Source organism: Copadichromis virginalis, linkage group LG16, assembly GCF_057382275.1.
Source record: "Copadichromis virginalis isolate Kocher_CV1m ecotype Utaka linkage group LG16, C_Virginalis_male_GT1.1, whole genome shotgun sequence".
NCBI classification, from domain to species: domain Eukaryota; kingdom Metazoa; phylum Chordata; class Actinopteri; order Cichliformes; family Cichlidae; genus Copadichromis; species Copadichromis virginalis.
In genome coordinates this window covers 11,594,454-11,610,292 of record NC_140633.1, presented here as the reverse complement: position 1 = coordinate 11,610,292, position 15,839 = coordinate 11,594,454, and the positions used below count along the sequence as shown (strand labels likewise).

The following is a 15,839-nucleotide window of genomic DNA, read 5'->3' as shown; positions in this document are numbered from 1 at the left end:
CGGCAGATTGAGAGACCAGTGTTGGACTGTTAGAACAGCTTTGAAATTCATATGAGTTGATCGCACTAAAGTAAAAACCATCATCACTTCATGCGGAGACCCCTTCGGCGCCAGCTGCGGCCTCAAGGCTGGAGCTGAACAAAACACCCTGATAACGACTGTGTTTAGACTGTTCCCCCCATTCCATGCAAGGCCACCTGGGTTGGCTGGAAGACTGTTTACTTATCCTGGCGGGGCGAAGGACACTGTTTCAGCTGAACTCTGGACACACACACACACACATACACTGATATGCACACATTGATCCCCCCTCCCTGTCCAAACGCCTTCGATGCTTGTGCTTGCGCCATTAGCGTGCTGCTTGCTGTAACCCTAATTTCCTTCGGGATTAATAAAGTATTCTGATTCTGATAAACAAGCCACAATGTGAGTGTGTGTTATCGATCCACTACAAATACTACTGCAACATTTCATGCTGAGAGACAGCAAAAGTGGTGAATGTTAGCCACTTCCTCTATCTCCAGCCCATGCAGGGGCCTATCCTTCCATGATGGTTCTTCTCCTTGCTCCTCTTCTTTCTTGGGTTTCTGCTGCCTGAAGTACTCACTAAGGAATTAACAACCCTAGTCTGTAACAAAGTCAGCAAAGAAGGATGTAAAGCTATAAAACTCCACTGTATTATTCACCAACAAGTACTCTGTGCTAAACATTTAAAATATGACCATGTTATGAAACTGGTGATAAAGGCTATTAATTATATTCGCTCCAAAGCCCTGTACAACCGCCAGTTTCAACAGCTTCTACTCAACATCCAGAATACGGAGATGTTGTGTATTATAATGACGTAAGATGGCTCAGTAGGAGGTCTGCACTGCAGCGGTTCTACTCTCTTATGGAGGAAATCGGACAATTCTTTTTTTGAATTTCACAGTTCTTATTTAAACAGCTGACTTTGAATTAAATCTAACATTAAAAAATAGTTAAATTCAGTAGGAAACATTTTCATAATATAACTGGTGAAATTCAAAATATACTGACAGCTCTCCAAGCAAGACTTCAGTATTAAATAAAACAGTCTAGTTATGAAGTTGAACTTTAATCTGAGCCAAAACCGATTTACTCAGGAACAAATCAAACACTGAAATAAACCAAACATTGACATTTAGAAGTTATCAGAGTGACTTATATATCATGTTTAACCCGAGAAGCGAAAGACCGTAGGGGGGTTGGGGGGGGGGGGGGTAGGGGGGTTGGGGGGTTGAAAATGATGTGCCTTGAGTCTGCGCCTTGACCACCTGGTCAGCTGGAGTGGGACAAAAAGTCAGTCTGGGCATTTTGACTAGAGACAGGCCCACCAGGTTTTATAGGAAAAACCATAAAGCCTTTGGATGAAAACAAACGCTGTTGTGACAGTGATGTACACTGTCTTGTTGGTATATACGTATGAGTTCTAAATAGTTTACATCATATGACCACTGAAGGACATCTCTTGATTTCACCTTCGTGTTTCCCTCTCACCAGATATCCAAACCGACATCATGACAAGCAGCTTTTACGGCTGTGGCTCCAGTAAACATCAGCTGATACTAGAAAGTAATATTAAATGAATTCTAACAACAGCTGATCAAGCTTAAACGTGCTGCTGTTGTTTAGCGCATGTTTTCATGTTCATTCCGTTTAGTCTAGCTTCCCCTGTCTTGTTATGGTTATTCCTATCAGTTGTGTGTGTCCTCATGTCCCTGTCATCCCTCTGTGTATTTAGGTCAGCGTCTCTCTCAGTTTGGTCCTCCCTCATGGCTCCGTGTCTCTCCCCGTGTTTCCCTAAGTAATTAGATTAGATTAGCATTAGAATTTCCCAGTTTAGTTTAGCATTGTCTTGTATCTTTTTTCCCCGTTCAGTAATAAAGCTGTATTTTGAGTTAAGTCCCGTTTTCCATGAGTTTGTGTTTGGGTCCTCTCCTGCCAGCACACAGACGTTTCATGACAGTCAAATGAGAAGCTTGGCTCCTAGTGGTCTGCAACACTGCAAAGTAAACACAGGTTCAGCATTACTGTTGCTGAGTACAGATTTTGATACTTTTAACTTATAAAGGCAGCTTATATGGCAGAGAGCCGTGTGTCTTGATTTATCAAATAAATCATCATCAATTTGAAAATTCTGAGCACATTTTAATGACAACTAAATCACCTTCCACAAGAAATAGTTAACACAATAAAACAGACATAAAACAGACAAGTCAGCTTGCCATATATTTAGGAACTGGGTGTCTTTAAGACTTGGAATGTAAATGTAAGTGTCCAGGTGCCCAGGGCAGCTGTGGCTACAACTGTAGCTGCCTCCACCAGTGTGTGAATGTGTGTGTAAATGGGTGGATGACTGGGTGTGTAAAGCGCTTTGGGGTCCCTGGGGGGGACTAGTAAAGCGCTATACAAATACAGGCCATTTACCATTTTTACCATTTTTCTTCTTTTGGTCAACTTCTGTTGATTATTGTGCTATATAAATAAAGTAAACTTGACAGTCAACACAAAAAGGTTATTATATTCAGATATTTTTCATAATTCAAAATGGAGTAAACATGGGAATGACGGAATAGATTGCCTGAGTACAATTCAATGGCCCATCTTGGTGGAACGGAACCAAAGCTATGAGAGGGATTACAGCAGGACCCCTCGGAGCCAAGATGCTGGTGGTGGAGATTGCTTGAATGGAAAAGTGGGAGTGATAAAACTTAGATTTAGCTGGCAGCACCTGGGAATGCACAGATATGAATATTCACCTATATCTTGTCGTGGAACTTTTTAAAATAAAATGCAAACACTTGATGGGTGTCTTTGAAGTGAGTTTTATTCACGTTGCAGCAAGAGAGAGAGTCCAGTCTGAGTGTCTGTCCCACTATGCTTCAAATAAACATGTTATATATGTGTTATTGTCAGAAAAGGTGAGGATACACTAAGGAAAAATACATTTCCATTACAATCTCTACACATTAAAATATCAACAGCTATGATGACTAATTGGGTTGTTATGATACTAGAATTTCGAACTCGATACATATTAACCAGGAAAATACTTGATACCATATTTGATATTATGGGGAAGATTCTGAACCCACCCTGCAATGACAAAAGTAATGGCAAAGATGTCATATCACTAAAAAAAAAAAAAAAAAAAAGTTTTAATTTTCATCTACTTTTCCCAATTATATATTTAGTTAGATCTGACAAAAGAAGAACTTAAGATTGAGTTTAGAAGTTTCATTTGTTTTACAAATTATTTATATAATTTAATTGCAGAATGTGAAGGTAGATTTTAGAACCTATCTGTTGTAAGGGTGTTAATATTTTTCATGAAATGGTAAAATATTGAACTTTCATTTCAAAACATTTGATATGTTTTTGATGTGCTATTGTTAATAATATTGTGGGTTTATGACATACATACATACATATATACATACATACAGTGGGGCAAAAAAGTATTTAGTCAGCCACCGATTGTGCAAGTTCCCCCACTTAAAATGATGACAGAGGTCAGTAATTTGCACCAGAGGTACACTTCAACTGTGAGAGACAGAATGTGAAAAAAAAAAATCCATGAATCCACATGGTAGGATTTGTAAAGAATTTATTCGTAAATCAGGGTGGAAAATAAGTATTTGGTCAATAACAAAAACACAACTCAATACTTTGTAACATAACCTTTGTTGGCAATAACAGAGGTCAAACGTTTACTATAGGTCTTTACCAGGTTTGCACACACAGTAGCTGGTATTTTGGCCCATTCCTCCATGCAGATCTTCTCGAGAGCAGTGATGTTTTGGGGCTGTCGCCGAGCAACACGGACTTTCAACTCCCGCCACAGATCTTCTATGGGGTTGAGGTCTGGAGACTGGCTAGGCCACTCCAGGACTTTCAAATGCTTCTTACGGAGCCACTCCTTTGTTGCCCGGGCGGTGTGTTTTGGATCATTGTCATGTTGGAAGACCCAGCCTCGTTTCATCTTCAAAGTTCTCACTGATGGAAGGAGGTTTTGGCTCAAAATCTCACGATACATGGCCCCATTCATGACATTCTCCCAATCCTCTGCTGTATCATCCATGTGCTCTCTGGCAAACTTCAGACGGGCCTGGACATGCACTGGCTTCAGCAGCGGAACACGTCTGGCACTGCAGGATTTGATTCCCTGCCGTTGTAGTGTGTTACTGATGGTGACCTTTGTTACTTTGGTCCCAGCTCTCTGCAGGTCATTCACCAGGTCCCCCCGTGTGGTTCTGGGATCTTTGCTCACCGTTCTCATGATCATTTTGACCCCACGGGATGAGATCTTGCGTGGAGCCCCAGATCGAGGGAGATTATCAGTGGTCTTGTATGTCTTCCATTTTCTGATGATTGCTCCCACAGTTGATTTTTTTCACACCAAGCTGCTTGCCTATTGTAGATTCACTCTTCCCAGTCTGGTGCAGGTCTACAATACTTTTCCTGGTGTCCTTCGAAAGCTCTTTGGTCTTGGCCATGGCGGAGTTTGGAGTCTGACTGTTTGAGGCTGTGGACAGGTGTCTTTTATACAGATGATGAGTTCAAACAGGTGCCATTCATACAGGTAACGAGTGGGGGACAGAAAAGCTTCTTACAGAAGACGTTACAGGTCTGTGAGAGCCAGAGATTTTCCTTGTTTGAGGTGGCCAAATACTTATTTTCCACCCTAATTTACGAATAAATTCTTTACAAATCCTACCATGTGGATTCATGGATTTTTTTTTCACATTCTGTCTCTCACAGTTGAAGTGTACCTCTGGTGCAAATTACTGACCTCTGTCATCATTTTAAGTGGGGGAACTTGCACAATCGGTGGCTGACTAAATACTTTTTTGCCCCACTGTACATCTGTTTGGTTAATAACTCACACTGACCAATAAAATGTGACAAGTGGTGAAGATGCAGGTCCTTGGGCAACAGTTACAAAGTGTTACCACTTATTCCTTTAGTGGAGAATCTATGTTTCACTATGTTCCACTAGCATATCCTAAATAATATTTAGCAATAATGTAAAAATGAAGAAATACAAAAGTTTAAAAACATTAATCTGAAAATAGACTTAATTACCTATCATTTTACCTATGGCAGAATGGATATGTTTATGTTAAGACAACTGCATACATTTTTCATTAATTGCTTCCCAAAAGCTCCTAGGTTGTAACTTACCAAAACTCTGCAGCTCTGAAACTGTAGGTATTACGTTAAGATGAGCATTGTACTGAGTACAGCAACATACAACTTGAAAAAACTAAAAAAGAATTGTGTGAAATGAATTAAAACTAATGTCATTTATTTTGCTCATATACGTTTTCTTTAAAAAGATTGATTACTCTGTTAGACTTGTAATTATGAGAAACTAAAGAAAAACTTGTTGAGGAATAGTATATTTACAAAATAAACTTAGAACATGTTTGTCCTATTATCAGTATGGACTTAATACACCAACAGTAAATCATAGCAATAATTTATGAATAATTAAATAAGTAAAAATGACATTTTTATGTTTTACTTTTTGATTATGTTAAAAAGTGTTTTCAGTAATTTCAGCAAACTGATTACATAACAATTAAGGCACATTAGCATTGATAGTTAATACACGATGATTCTGGCATGACAAAAGAATCTTTTTAGCTGTTTAGAAATTTCCTTCATTTTGAGCCCATAAATGAATGGATTAAACAATGGATGATAGAGCACTATTTGTAATGTCATTAGTAATCGTGCAGCTTTTGGAAAATCTGATTCCACTCGAGCTATGCTTACATCATAGATACTTAAACAGGAAATACTGATTAAAACTAACAGATGGGGTAAACAGGTCTCTGCAGCTTTCTTCCTAATTTCTTTGCAACTTTGATATGAGATGATAAAAATGTTCGTATAAGTGAAAACTATGAAGAGCACAGGAAGTATTATAAGATCTATTAAAGCAACCACTCCAAATACAATAATTAATCTTGACTTTACACACAGAAGAGTGTAAACTGCATTATTACAAAATATTCCCTTTAAATTAAAGTTACACAATGTTGCTTCAGCACTCCCTATTGCTTGGATTGCAATATGAACAGCAGGTATAAGCCAAGATACGACCAGGAAAATGATCACAGTGGTTTTGTTCATGATAGTTGGATATTCAAGAGGTTTACAAATAGCCACATATCTGTCATAGGCCATGGCTGCCAAGAGAAAGAACTCTGAACTGCCTAAAGTGTAAAATATAAAAAACTGAAAGAGACAGGCTGAATATGTTATGACTTGTTTTTCAGATAAAAAGTCAATCAGAAGTTTTGGGTAAATAGTTGTGCTGTAAAGGAGACAGTTCAGCAGCAAAGCTGCAATGAAAATGTACATAGGCTCATGAAGGTTTTTATGAATCCAGATCACATACACGATGGTAGAATTACTGCATATTATTATAATGTATAATGTAAAGATAATACAAAAATAAACATATCTGTACTTGTTAACCTCAATGTATCCATCTAGAGTTACATATGTGGTATTTAACTCCTCATCCATGAATTTAAAAAAATGCTACAAAATAAATATATAGCAGCATAAAGATATCAGAACTTCAAATACAAGTACACTCATCAATCAAATGCTTATAGTGAATCATATGTATGTGGACTGAAGAAGAGTTTTATTGGTTTGCTTCAACCTTGAGGGAGCTGAACTGTGAAAGTCAGTTACATCATTGTTCAGCCTCTTTTACTTGAGGCTTTAGTAGTTAGAGCTAATGGATCATAAGTTGCAGCTAACAATGACAATGATCAGCCAACTTCTATTAATCTAGTATAGAATTTTAATAATGTAGCAAGATTTTATTGTTGAGTGTATCCTGGCTTTTTTGCACTCAGGTCCATATCTTATTTCATCAGGAGTTTTTATTTGGTTTCCAGTTTAGGTGGTGTGGTTTTATGCCTTGTGTACATTTTCAGTGAAAAAAAAACTTGGATAACTACCATACTAAATAATAATAATAATAAAAATAATAATTAAAAAAAACTTTAACAAAAACAAGGACATCAAGCTTGTGCATTACGAATGTCTTTTCATACATTATTTTATTTATAGCCTATAAATAAAGCCTATATATAGCATACATGGAAAAAATTCCCCCGCTGACCCCTGCGGGCGGTCTATCCTTCAAGCTCCGGTCCTCTACCAGAGGCTTTGGAGTTTGAGGGTCCTGCACAGTATCTTAGCTGTTCCTAGGACTGCGCTCTTCTGGACAGAGATCTCCAATGTTGTTCCTGGGATCTGGTGGACCCACTCGCCTAGTTTGGGAGTCACCGCACCTAGTGCTCCGATTACCACTGGGACCACTGTTACCTTCACCCTTCACATTTTCTCAAGCTCTTCTCTGAGCCCTTGGTATTTCTCGAGCTTCTCGTGTTCCTTCTTTCTGATGTTGCTGTCATTGGGAACCGCTACCTCTATCAGAATCAGAATCAGAATACTTTATTAATCCCGAAGGAAATTAGGAATTATCACTATGGCCGTCTCCTTCTGTTTGTCTACCACCACTATGTCCGGTTGGTTAGCCACCACCATTTTGTCCATCTGCATCTGCATCTAAGTCCCACAGGAACTTAGCTCGGTCATTCTCCACCACCCTTGTGGGCGTCTCCCATTTTGACCTCAGGACTTTAACGCCATATTTGGCACAGATGTTTGTGTATACCATGCCAACCACTTGGTTATGGTGTTCCATGTATACCCTGCGTGCTAGCATCTTGCATCCTGCTGTTATGTGATGGATTGTCTCTGGAGCATCTTTACACAGCCTGCACATGGGGTCTTGCCTGGTGTGATAGACCCCAGCCTCTATCAGTCTTGTGCTCAGAGCTTGTTCCTGTGCTGCCATGATTAGTGCCTCTGTGCTGTCTTTTAGTCCAGCTTTGTCCAGCAACTGGTAGGATTTCTGGATGTCAGCCACTTCCTCTATCCTATTGTCCCTCTATGATGGTGCCTCCTCTTTCTCGGGTTTCTGCTGAGCATGTGGTTGGTTAGGGCCATCTTCCTGATGTATTCATGGATGTTTGCTGCCTCATCCTGGACTGTGGTGCTGACACACCAGTCCTTGCTTTTGCTTAGCATACAGCCTCAGGGTGCTGGATTTGGGGTGAAACCCTCCATGCATGGTCAGAGTCTCCTGATCATGATGTCACTGGCTTCTATCTCCACCTTTGGCCAACTTATTATGCCAGCAGGGTACCTGATCAAGGGCAGGGCATAGGTGTTGATAGCCCAGATCTTGTTCTTACCATTCAGCTGACTCCTCAGGACTTGCCTGACCCTCTGCAGGTACTTGGTGGTTGCAGCTCTCCTAGCAGCCTCTTCATGGTTCCCATTTGCCTGTGAGATCTCCAGGTACTTGTAGCTGTCTTCAATGTTTGCAATGTTGCCTTCTGGTAGTTCCATCCCCTCAGTTCTGACTACCTTCCCTCTCTTTGTTATCATCCACTTTGTTCAAGACAGTCCAATGAAATCTAAAAACCATTGCATTCTTCAGTTATTCAGTTCTCACCCCACGCTGCCCAACTGAATCCAGTTCTGGGACTGATAGAGTATTACCACCCAGGAGCTCTGTGTTGGAAAATCCATGAGAAGACTTTAACAAAGACGCTCCCTTTAAATCAGTATCAGAATCAGCATACTTTATTAATCCCTTGTGAAATTATGTGGGTTACGGGTTGCTCCAGTACAGTGACATTAGAAAAAACAATAACAAAAACAAAAACAGACTAGACTATTAACAATAGAATATCTTAAGATCTAAGGAATAGCACAATATATACAAATCACCAAATAATAAATATCCAGATGTGATTGCAAATAAATATCAAGAAAATAGACGGCAACATTACAGAGTAAGAAAAGAGTGTGTGCAAAAGGATGTAACTTTTGCAGTGTTTACAGTGTATTAGACGGAGGAGTTCTACAGGGAGATGGCCACAGGCAGGAATGATTTCCTGTGTCGTTCAGTGGTTTTTGGTAATTTCAGTCTCTCACTGAACGTTGATGTGATACTACAGAACTTTAATAACTTTTATCTGAGTAGACTGAGTTTCACTTTAGTGGACCTAAGCCTCCTAGTTTTTTCTCATGAAAGACTGAATAGGTTAATCAAGTTTTGGTTGTTCTTTTTTCTTTACTTTCTTTTCTTTTTCTGGATACTGGTTCCGGGTCGCTACTCGTGCGGTCCACCGGCCAGTCAGCTGAAAAGTTTTTTCAGTCACTTTAATTTTAAAACTGTATATACTGTATATTCTGTGCATTTATTATCTCACTGTTATACCCTGTTCTTACTGTCCTTATCTTCAACGTTATGCTGCTCGGTTGTCTGTTAATTGCCCCTTGGGGATGAATAAAATCTTCTGATTCTGATTACTACCCTAAGAGATCAATTGTCAAAGCACCTTAAGTAGATGGTATAATAATTTCGAGCTTTGAAGTAAATTTTGATTCTATTACTTAATGTGCAGAAACAGAATTACAATTTAGCCACACTACTTGCATGCTGACTTGGGGTATCTTTGCCACTGTTTATTAGACACTGAACTTCTGGACTGCAAAGCCGCCTTAAAGTCAAAACAACTCTTCACAGTTTAAAAAAGGTCACATGAATGCATGTTGTGGTGGAGGGTTTGCTGAAATCCGTGGAGGGTGAAGTAGAGTGATTAAAAACATACTGCATGGTCAGAGCAGGACGCATTAGAACTGTGGATAGGATCTTGTAAATACAATTCCCAGCCAGGTAACTCAATGGACAATAAACTAAATTTAACTTACATAACACTTAATGGGTATGTAGAGGTGGAAAAGTACAGATATGTCTATTTTCTGATTATTTTTACAATATATGCTGCAGTAATTTTCTCTAATTCCACCATTATTCGTCTTATTGTGTTTCATCAAAGCCTTCATGAGCCCATGTATATTTTTATTGCAGTTTTGCTGATTAACTCTACTTTTTTTTGCACAACCATCTACCCAAAGTTTTTGCTTGATGTTTTATCTGAAAAACAGATTATATCACACACAAACACACAATGTGTCACTTTCAGTATTTTGTACTTTACACTTCAGGAGCTTCAGAATTTTTAGTGTTGGCAGCCATGGCCTATGACAGATATGTGTCTATATGCAAACCTTTGCAATATTCCGTAATCATGAAAAAAAACTACCATCTCTGTTTTCTTGGTCTTAGCGTGGCTTGTGCCTGCTTGTCAGGTTGCAGGAACAACTGTCAGGGCTCTGTGTGCGGGCAGGCAGAGATGAGGATCCAAATGCAGGACTCGAACACAGAATTGTAACTCACAAAACCTCAGCTTTATTGCTGGCAGGAAAACAAACATGAAGTGAGGATGGAACACTGAGACCAAGGACACACAGGCATAATCTGAGGGTACGACGCGACACTGGGCATGGGAAAACACAGGGCTTAAATACACAGGGTAGTAATGAGGAAATGGGCCACAGAAGGGAGACACAGCTGGGAGAGATCAGGGCTAACGAGACATGGGGAACAAAGCTGCACACACTAACATAAGACAAAGACTTTCACAATAAAACAGGAAACATGAATCACAACTCAGAGACATGGACTCAACACAGAGACAGAAAATGAAACATGGAACTGAACTATACATGAAACCACCATTCCTAAAACATGGATAATAGAAACATGAAACTCTAATAATAATAATAATAATAAACATCACAACAAGAGAATGAGAAACAATCCAAAACACCAAGATAACTGAAACACAAAGTACCAGAGAAACAAAGAATAATCCATGATGCAAAAGTGAACCAAAACATAATAAACTCGAAATACTGGGTCCAACGGACCCAGAACCGTGACAACAACATCACTAAGTGCTACTAGAAAAGTGTGTAACTTTACTCTGCAAGGGATATTTTGTAATAAGTCAATTTACAAACTTCATTGTGTGAGTTCAAGAGTTTTGGCTATTTATGGTGTGAATGTTTTGCTCAATATTGTATTTTTTCCCATGCTCTACATAGTTTTCACTTACACAAAGATACTTATAATATCTTATCAAAGCTGTAGAGAAGTCAGGAAAAAAGCTACACAGACCTGCTTATTTCACCTGCTGGTTTTATTCAACTATTCATTCTTCTGTACATGTGAAGTTATTATACTTCGACTGGAATCTGATATTTCACAGACTGTACGTTTAATAATGACTTTGCAAGTGGTTTTATATCATCCACTGTTTAATCCAATCATATATGGACTAAAAATGAAATATATTTCTAAACACCTAAAGAGATTGTTCTGCTAAGAAAAAAGTATAGTGAGATGTTTGATTTTGATCCCTGAAACAGATTTATTGTTTATTTCATCAGATATTCTTTATATTGATATATCTCCTATATAAATATTGATTTATCTCTCTTTGTACTTAACAATTTTTCTTTTATCTATTTATTTAACAATCTCTCACTTTGTGTGAGAATCAACATTTTGTTCATGTGATGAACTCTTCTGTTACAAATTGGTGAGGACTTCTACACTAACAGTCACATTTATAGCTACATGTTGACAGACTTTTCAAAATCATCTGCAATAGAAAAAAGTAAAGACAAAAAGAAAATTAATTAAGAAAGCAGCTCTTCAAGTGGGCACTGATAGGAAAAGAAACATAGCTGTTGATAATAATGCAGATTTGGGTCCTGCTGTTAAATGAAACCTTCCCCTTGTATATGTAAGTATTCTTTTGCCATGTTATCAGACTGTAGAGTGACAAATTAGTCAAACATAATAAGAGTAGCACATGGGTGTAGAATTGCTAGCTAACAACAAGCTTGTAATATAGTGTGTTTTCACCATTGTTTTTTCCTGAAATTGGCTTTATTTTGGTATTAAATCAATTTGTTCTAGAAGTAATTAGTGTTACCTTAAAACTTCACACATCACCTACAGCAAAGTGCAAAAGCAACCCAAGAGTTCCTTATGGCAAAGAAATTATGTTAATGTTAAGATATTTTAAGCTCTTGGAGAGATGGTTGAACCTTTGTGTCCTTAAAAGACCAGAAAAGTTTTCTGGTGTCGAATATATTTACTAATAAAAGCTTGAGGAGCTTAAGGGTCCTGTGCAGCATCCTTGCTGTTATTTGGACTGCACTTTTCTGGACAGAGATCTGGGATGTCCTTCACTACCCCAAGTCCTAAAATTACTATGTGAAACACTGTTTCTTTCACCCTCCACATCTTCTCACGTTCCTCTCTCAGCCCTTGGTACTTCTAAAGCTTCTCATGTTCCTTCTTCCTAGTGTTGCTATCACTTGGTAACACCACAGTACATCTATCACTACAGCTAATAGACCCCATTCCAACAGTACTGCTCAGAGAGGTCCTACCTTAAAGTATACCTCAGTCTTAAATATGGGCATACCACAGGCCTTTAAAGTGGACATGAAACACTTCATTTATAGAGGCTAATTTACATGATGGAGCCCAGCTCTCACAAACTGACACAGTGTGTGTTGCTGGATTTAGGAAAATAGTGCTTAAAACGCTAAAGAAGCTAACTAGAGTCCATGATCGTCTGGCAGCACAAATGAACAGGTCACCACCATGAGGGAGAGGTCGCCACACCACATGATCCTGCTAAGATGAACAGACATATGGCTCAATACACAGAAGGGAATAAGCAGGAATTCCAGAGAAACAACACACCAGCTACTGGTACAAGGTACCCAATACTGCAAGACCAGGCTCAGCAACTTATGCATCACCTGGATTGGCAAGAAAGCCTATGACTCGATGCCCCACACACAGATCTTGGAACGCATAGATTTGTACAAGATAAAAAGGACACTAAGAGCCTGAATCAGAAATTTGATGGGGATGTGGCGAACTTCAAGCCTATAGCACAAGTCGCCATCAAGTGCGGGATTTATCAAGGAGATGCGCTGTCCCCACTCGTGTTCTACATATGCCTGAAACCCCTGAGTCATTGACTGTAACAACATCGGAATGTAATTTGTACTGGAAAAATGTAGTTGGATGTACCTGGGAATCCCACAAACAAATAACCATGAAGAAACTGCTAGGAAAGCCAGTCTCCAGCAGTGTTGATTGCCTGTTGTCTCTGGTCCTCTGGGACTCACCCTTTGGCAGTGGGCAACCCATCTGGGCCTTCCTGATAAAAAATATCTAATATAGTAGAATAGAATAGAATAGAATAGAATAGAATAGAATAGAATAAACCTTTATTATCCCATGGATAACAGATTTTGACATAGATTGTTACACAACTGTACACACAGTAGCTTTTTCACATTTTAGTTCAAAAACCAGAACCTCAGAGATACATACTTCATCAATCTTAAAAAGTGAACATTTGATAAATGCCACAGCCAAAACTTCACCCTGGCCACTTTCTCTGGGACAATTAAAACAATCATAAAGGGAGGGCATAGTTCACCAACTAGGCAGTCCTCTCCAGAGTTTATTCACATTTCTGTTAAAAATATAAAACTATCAAGGGCTCTAACATTAAAAAGACTAAACTTAGCAAGGTGAATGGAGGTAGCAAAGAAACTGTAGGTTGTAGATGAACAACATTTAAAAAACTGGATGAGGCAAGAGATTCCCTACGCCTTGCAAAAACTGTCCTATTAGTTATTAAGGCCAAAATACCAAAAACGTCACTTGAGGGTTCAAGTCCAGCTGTATTGTATATCAGTCTATTATAATCAACAGGTATGGTTGTTCATGCCTGAGGTTTTTGTTTGTTTGTTTGTTTTTGTTTTGTGTTTTGATACTGCATTCTGTGTCAGTGAAGGGCCTGTACTATTTCTTCAATTGGTTAATACTCTGCGTAGAAGCCTGGCTGGTCCTGAAGGCCTCTATAGATTGAAATCATCTCAACAGAGACTTCAGGTTACACCCATGCCTTACAGAACAAAAATAGTAAAACTGACCAAATAAAGGATCCTTTCCAGAAAATGAAAGTGAACTACTAGCTAAACTACATTTTCTTGCACTCCAAAAGAAAACAAACTGGAAAGAAAATCCTGATATATAGTTTTCAACTGTAAAATAAAACATATTTTGAGGTGTCTGAACTGTATGTAACACAAGATTGTAATGGAATTTCATTTACACAGAGCCACAAGATAAAAAGTGACTGGCATGATAACTGTCTCATTTTTTAAGTACTCGACCTTATGTTACTCTACTTCATCCCTTTTTCATTTCTCTTGATGTTGTGTTAGTATCCATTAAGAAGGATATTCACGTTTAATTTCATTGTGAAAATCAATAGGGGCAATCACATTAGATGAAACTATTAACAAATGTATTATTAATGAGGAGAGTGATATCAAACATTCATTTTAATATTTGTTTACGTTTCATTTTGGTTTTTAAATATTGATCAATTCTCAGTTGTAGGAGGAAAACATTAAGCCAGTTTTCATAAAATTCATAAAAAATGAGTAATAAAAAAAGACTATAAATTAATAAATTGGTTTGCTTGCAATTAACTGAACAGTATTTTGAGGTGTTTAGAAATTTCTTTCATCTTTAGTCCATATATTATTGGATTACAAAGAGGGTTATATGTTACAAACTGTAATGTCATTATAAAACGTGCAGTTTTAGGAAACTCTGATTCCAGTCTAACTATAACCATATCATACGTAAGCAAACAAGAATAGTTCATTAGAACTAGCACATGAGGCAAACAGGTTTGTGCAGCTTTTTTTCTGACATTTCCACAACTCTGATAGGCAACTATAATTATCTTTATGTATGTAAAAAGTATAAAAAACATAGGAGAAAGTGCAACATTAAATAGAACAACCATACCATATATAGATAATTCTCTTGAATTGACACAATAAAGATGGTTTGACGAATTGTTACAAAAAATACCTTTCAGAGTAAAGTTACAGAGTGGTGTATTTGCATTTCCTGCTATTGGCACTGCAACCTGAATAGCAGGTAAAAACCAGCACAAAAGCAGGAAAATATTGACTCTTGTTCTTCTCATTATAGAAGGATATTGCAAAGGTTTACATATAGACACATATCTGTCATAAGCCATAGCTGACAGCAGTAAGAATTCTGAGCAACTTAAGGCATAAAACAGGAATACTTGAAAGAGACAGGCTTGATACAAAATAATCTGTTTTTCAGATAAGAAGTCAATCAAAAGCTTTGGGTAGATGACAGTGCTCAAAACAACAGAATTCACTAACAAAGCAGCAATGAAAATATACATAGGCTCATGAAGGCTTTTTTGAACTACGATAAGCCACACAATAGTGGAATTGCTGCAAATTATTAGAATATACACCATAAACATGATCACAAAATAAAGATAACGGTATTTCTCCACTTCCACGTGACCACCGAAGGTTATATATGTTAGATTCATTTCAGCATTTGTGAAGATCAGAAACTGAACTAAAATGTAAAACAGGTAGAACGAGTAACAAACAGTGTATATATAATATTTGTTTTATGTAGATTGTCTTATTGATAGCTACCTAAACTTGGTGTGTGTTCATTTTTTAAAAGTGAACAACTCAAGTTACATCAAATATATAATGAAACTTCAGTCTCTATGGATCTCATTAAACCGTCCACATGGACTTGCTACTATGTTGACCACTTTAAGAGAGTGTTAGCTGTTAGACCTTACCTACATGGGTGCACATTCTTTTTTTATCTTCCGAACCACACTTTGCACTTTGAAAAAAAAAATTCAGCGTTAGGTGCACTAAACACAACAAACCATGCGATTCTC

At 38.0% G+C, this 15,839-nt stretch overlaps 2 protein-coding genes and 1 pseudogene across 2 annotated transcripts; 1 reads left to right on the top strand and 2 right to left on the bottom strand.

Moving 5' to 3' along the window:
- Positions 1 to 5,628: 5,628 nt before the first annotated feature.
- On the bottom strand, positions 5,629 to 6,570 carry LOC146690315 (olfactory receptor 13C2-like). Its single transcript, XM_085434914.1, has one exon. The coding sequence runs from the start codon at positions 6,559 to 6,561 to the stop codon at positions 5,629 to 5,631; it is 933 nt and encodes a 310-aa protein (XP_085291040.1). The 5' UTR covers positions 6,562 to 6,570.
- Positions 6,571 to 9,813: 3,243 nt separating this feature from the next.
- On the top strand, positions 9,814 to 11,360 carry LOC146690314 (olfactory receptor 6N2-like; annotated as a pseudogene).
- Positions 11,361 to 14,551: 3,191 nt separating this feature from the next.
- Positions 14,552 to 15,494, bottom strand: LOC146690313 (olfactory receptor 6N2-like). Its single transcript, XM_085434913.1, has one exon. The coding sequence runs from the start codon at positions 15,465 to 15,467 to the stop codon at positions 14,568 to 14,570; it is 900 nt and encodes a 299-aa protein (XP_085291039.1). The 5' UTR covers positions 15,468 to 15,494; the 3' UTR covers positions 14,552 to 14,567.
- Between the last annotated feature and the right edge of the window lie 345 nt (positions 15,495 to 15,839).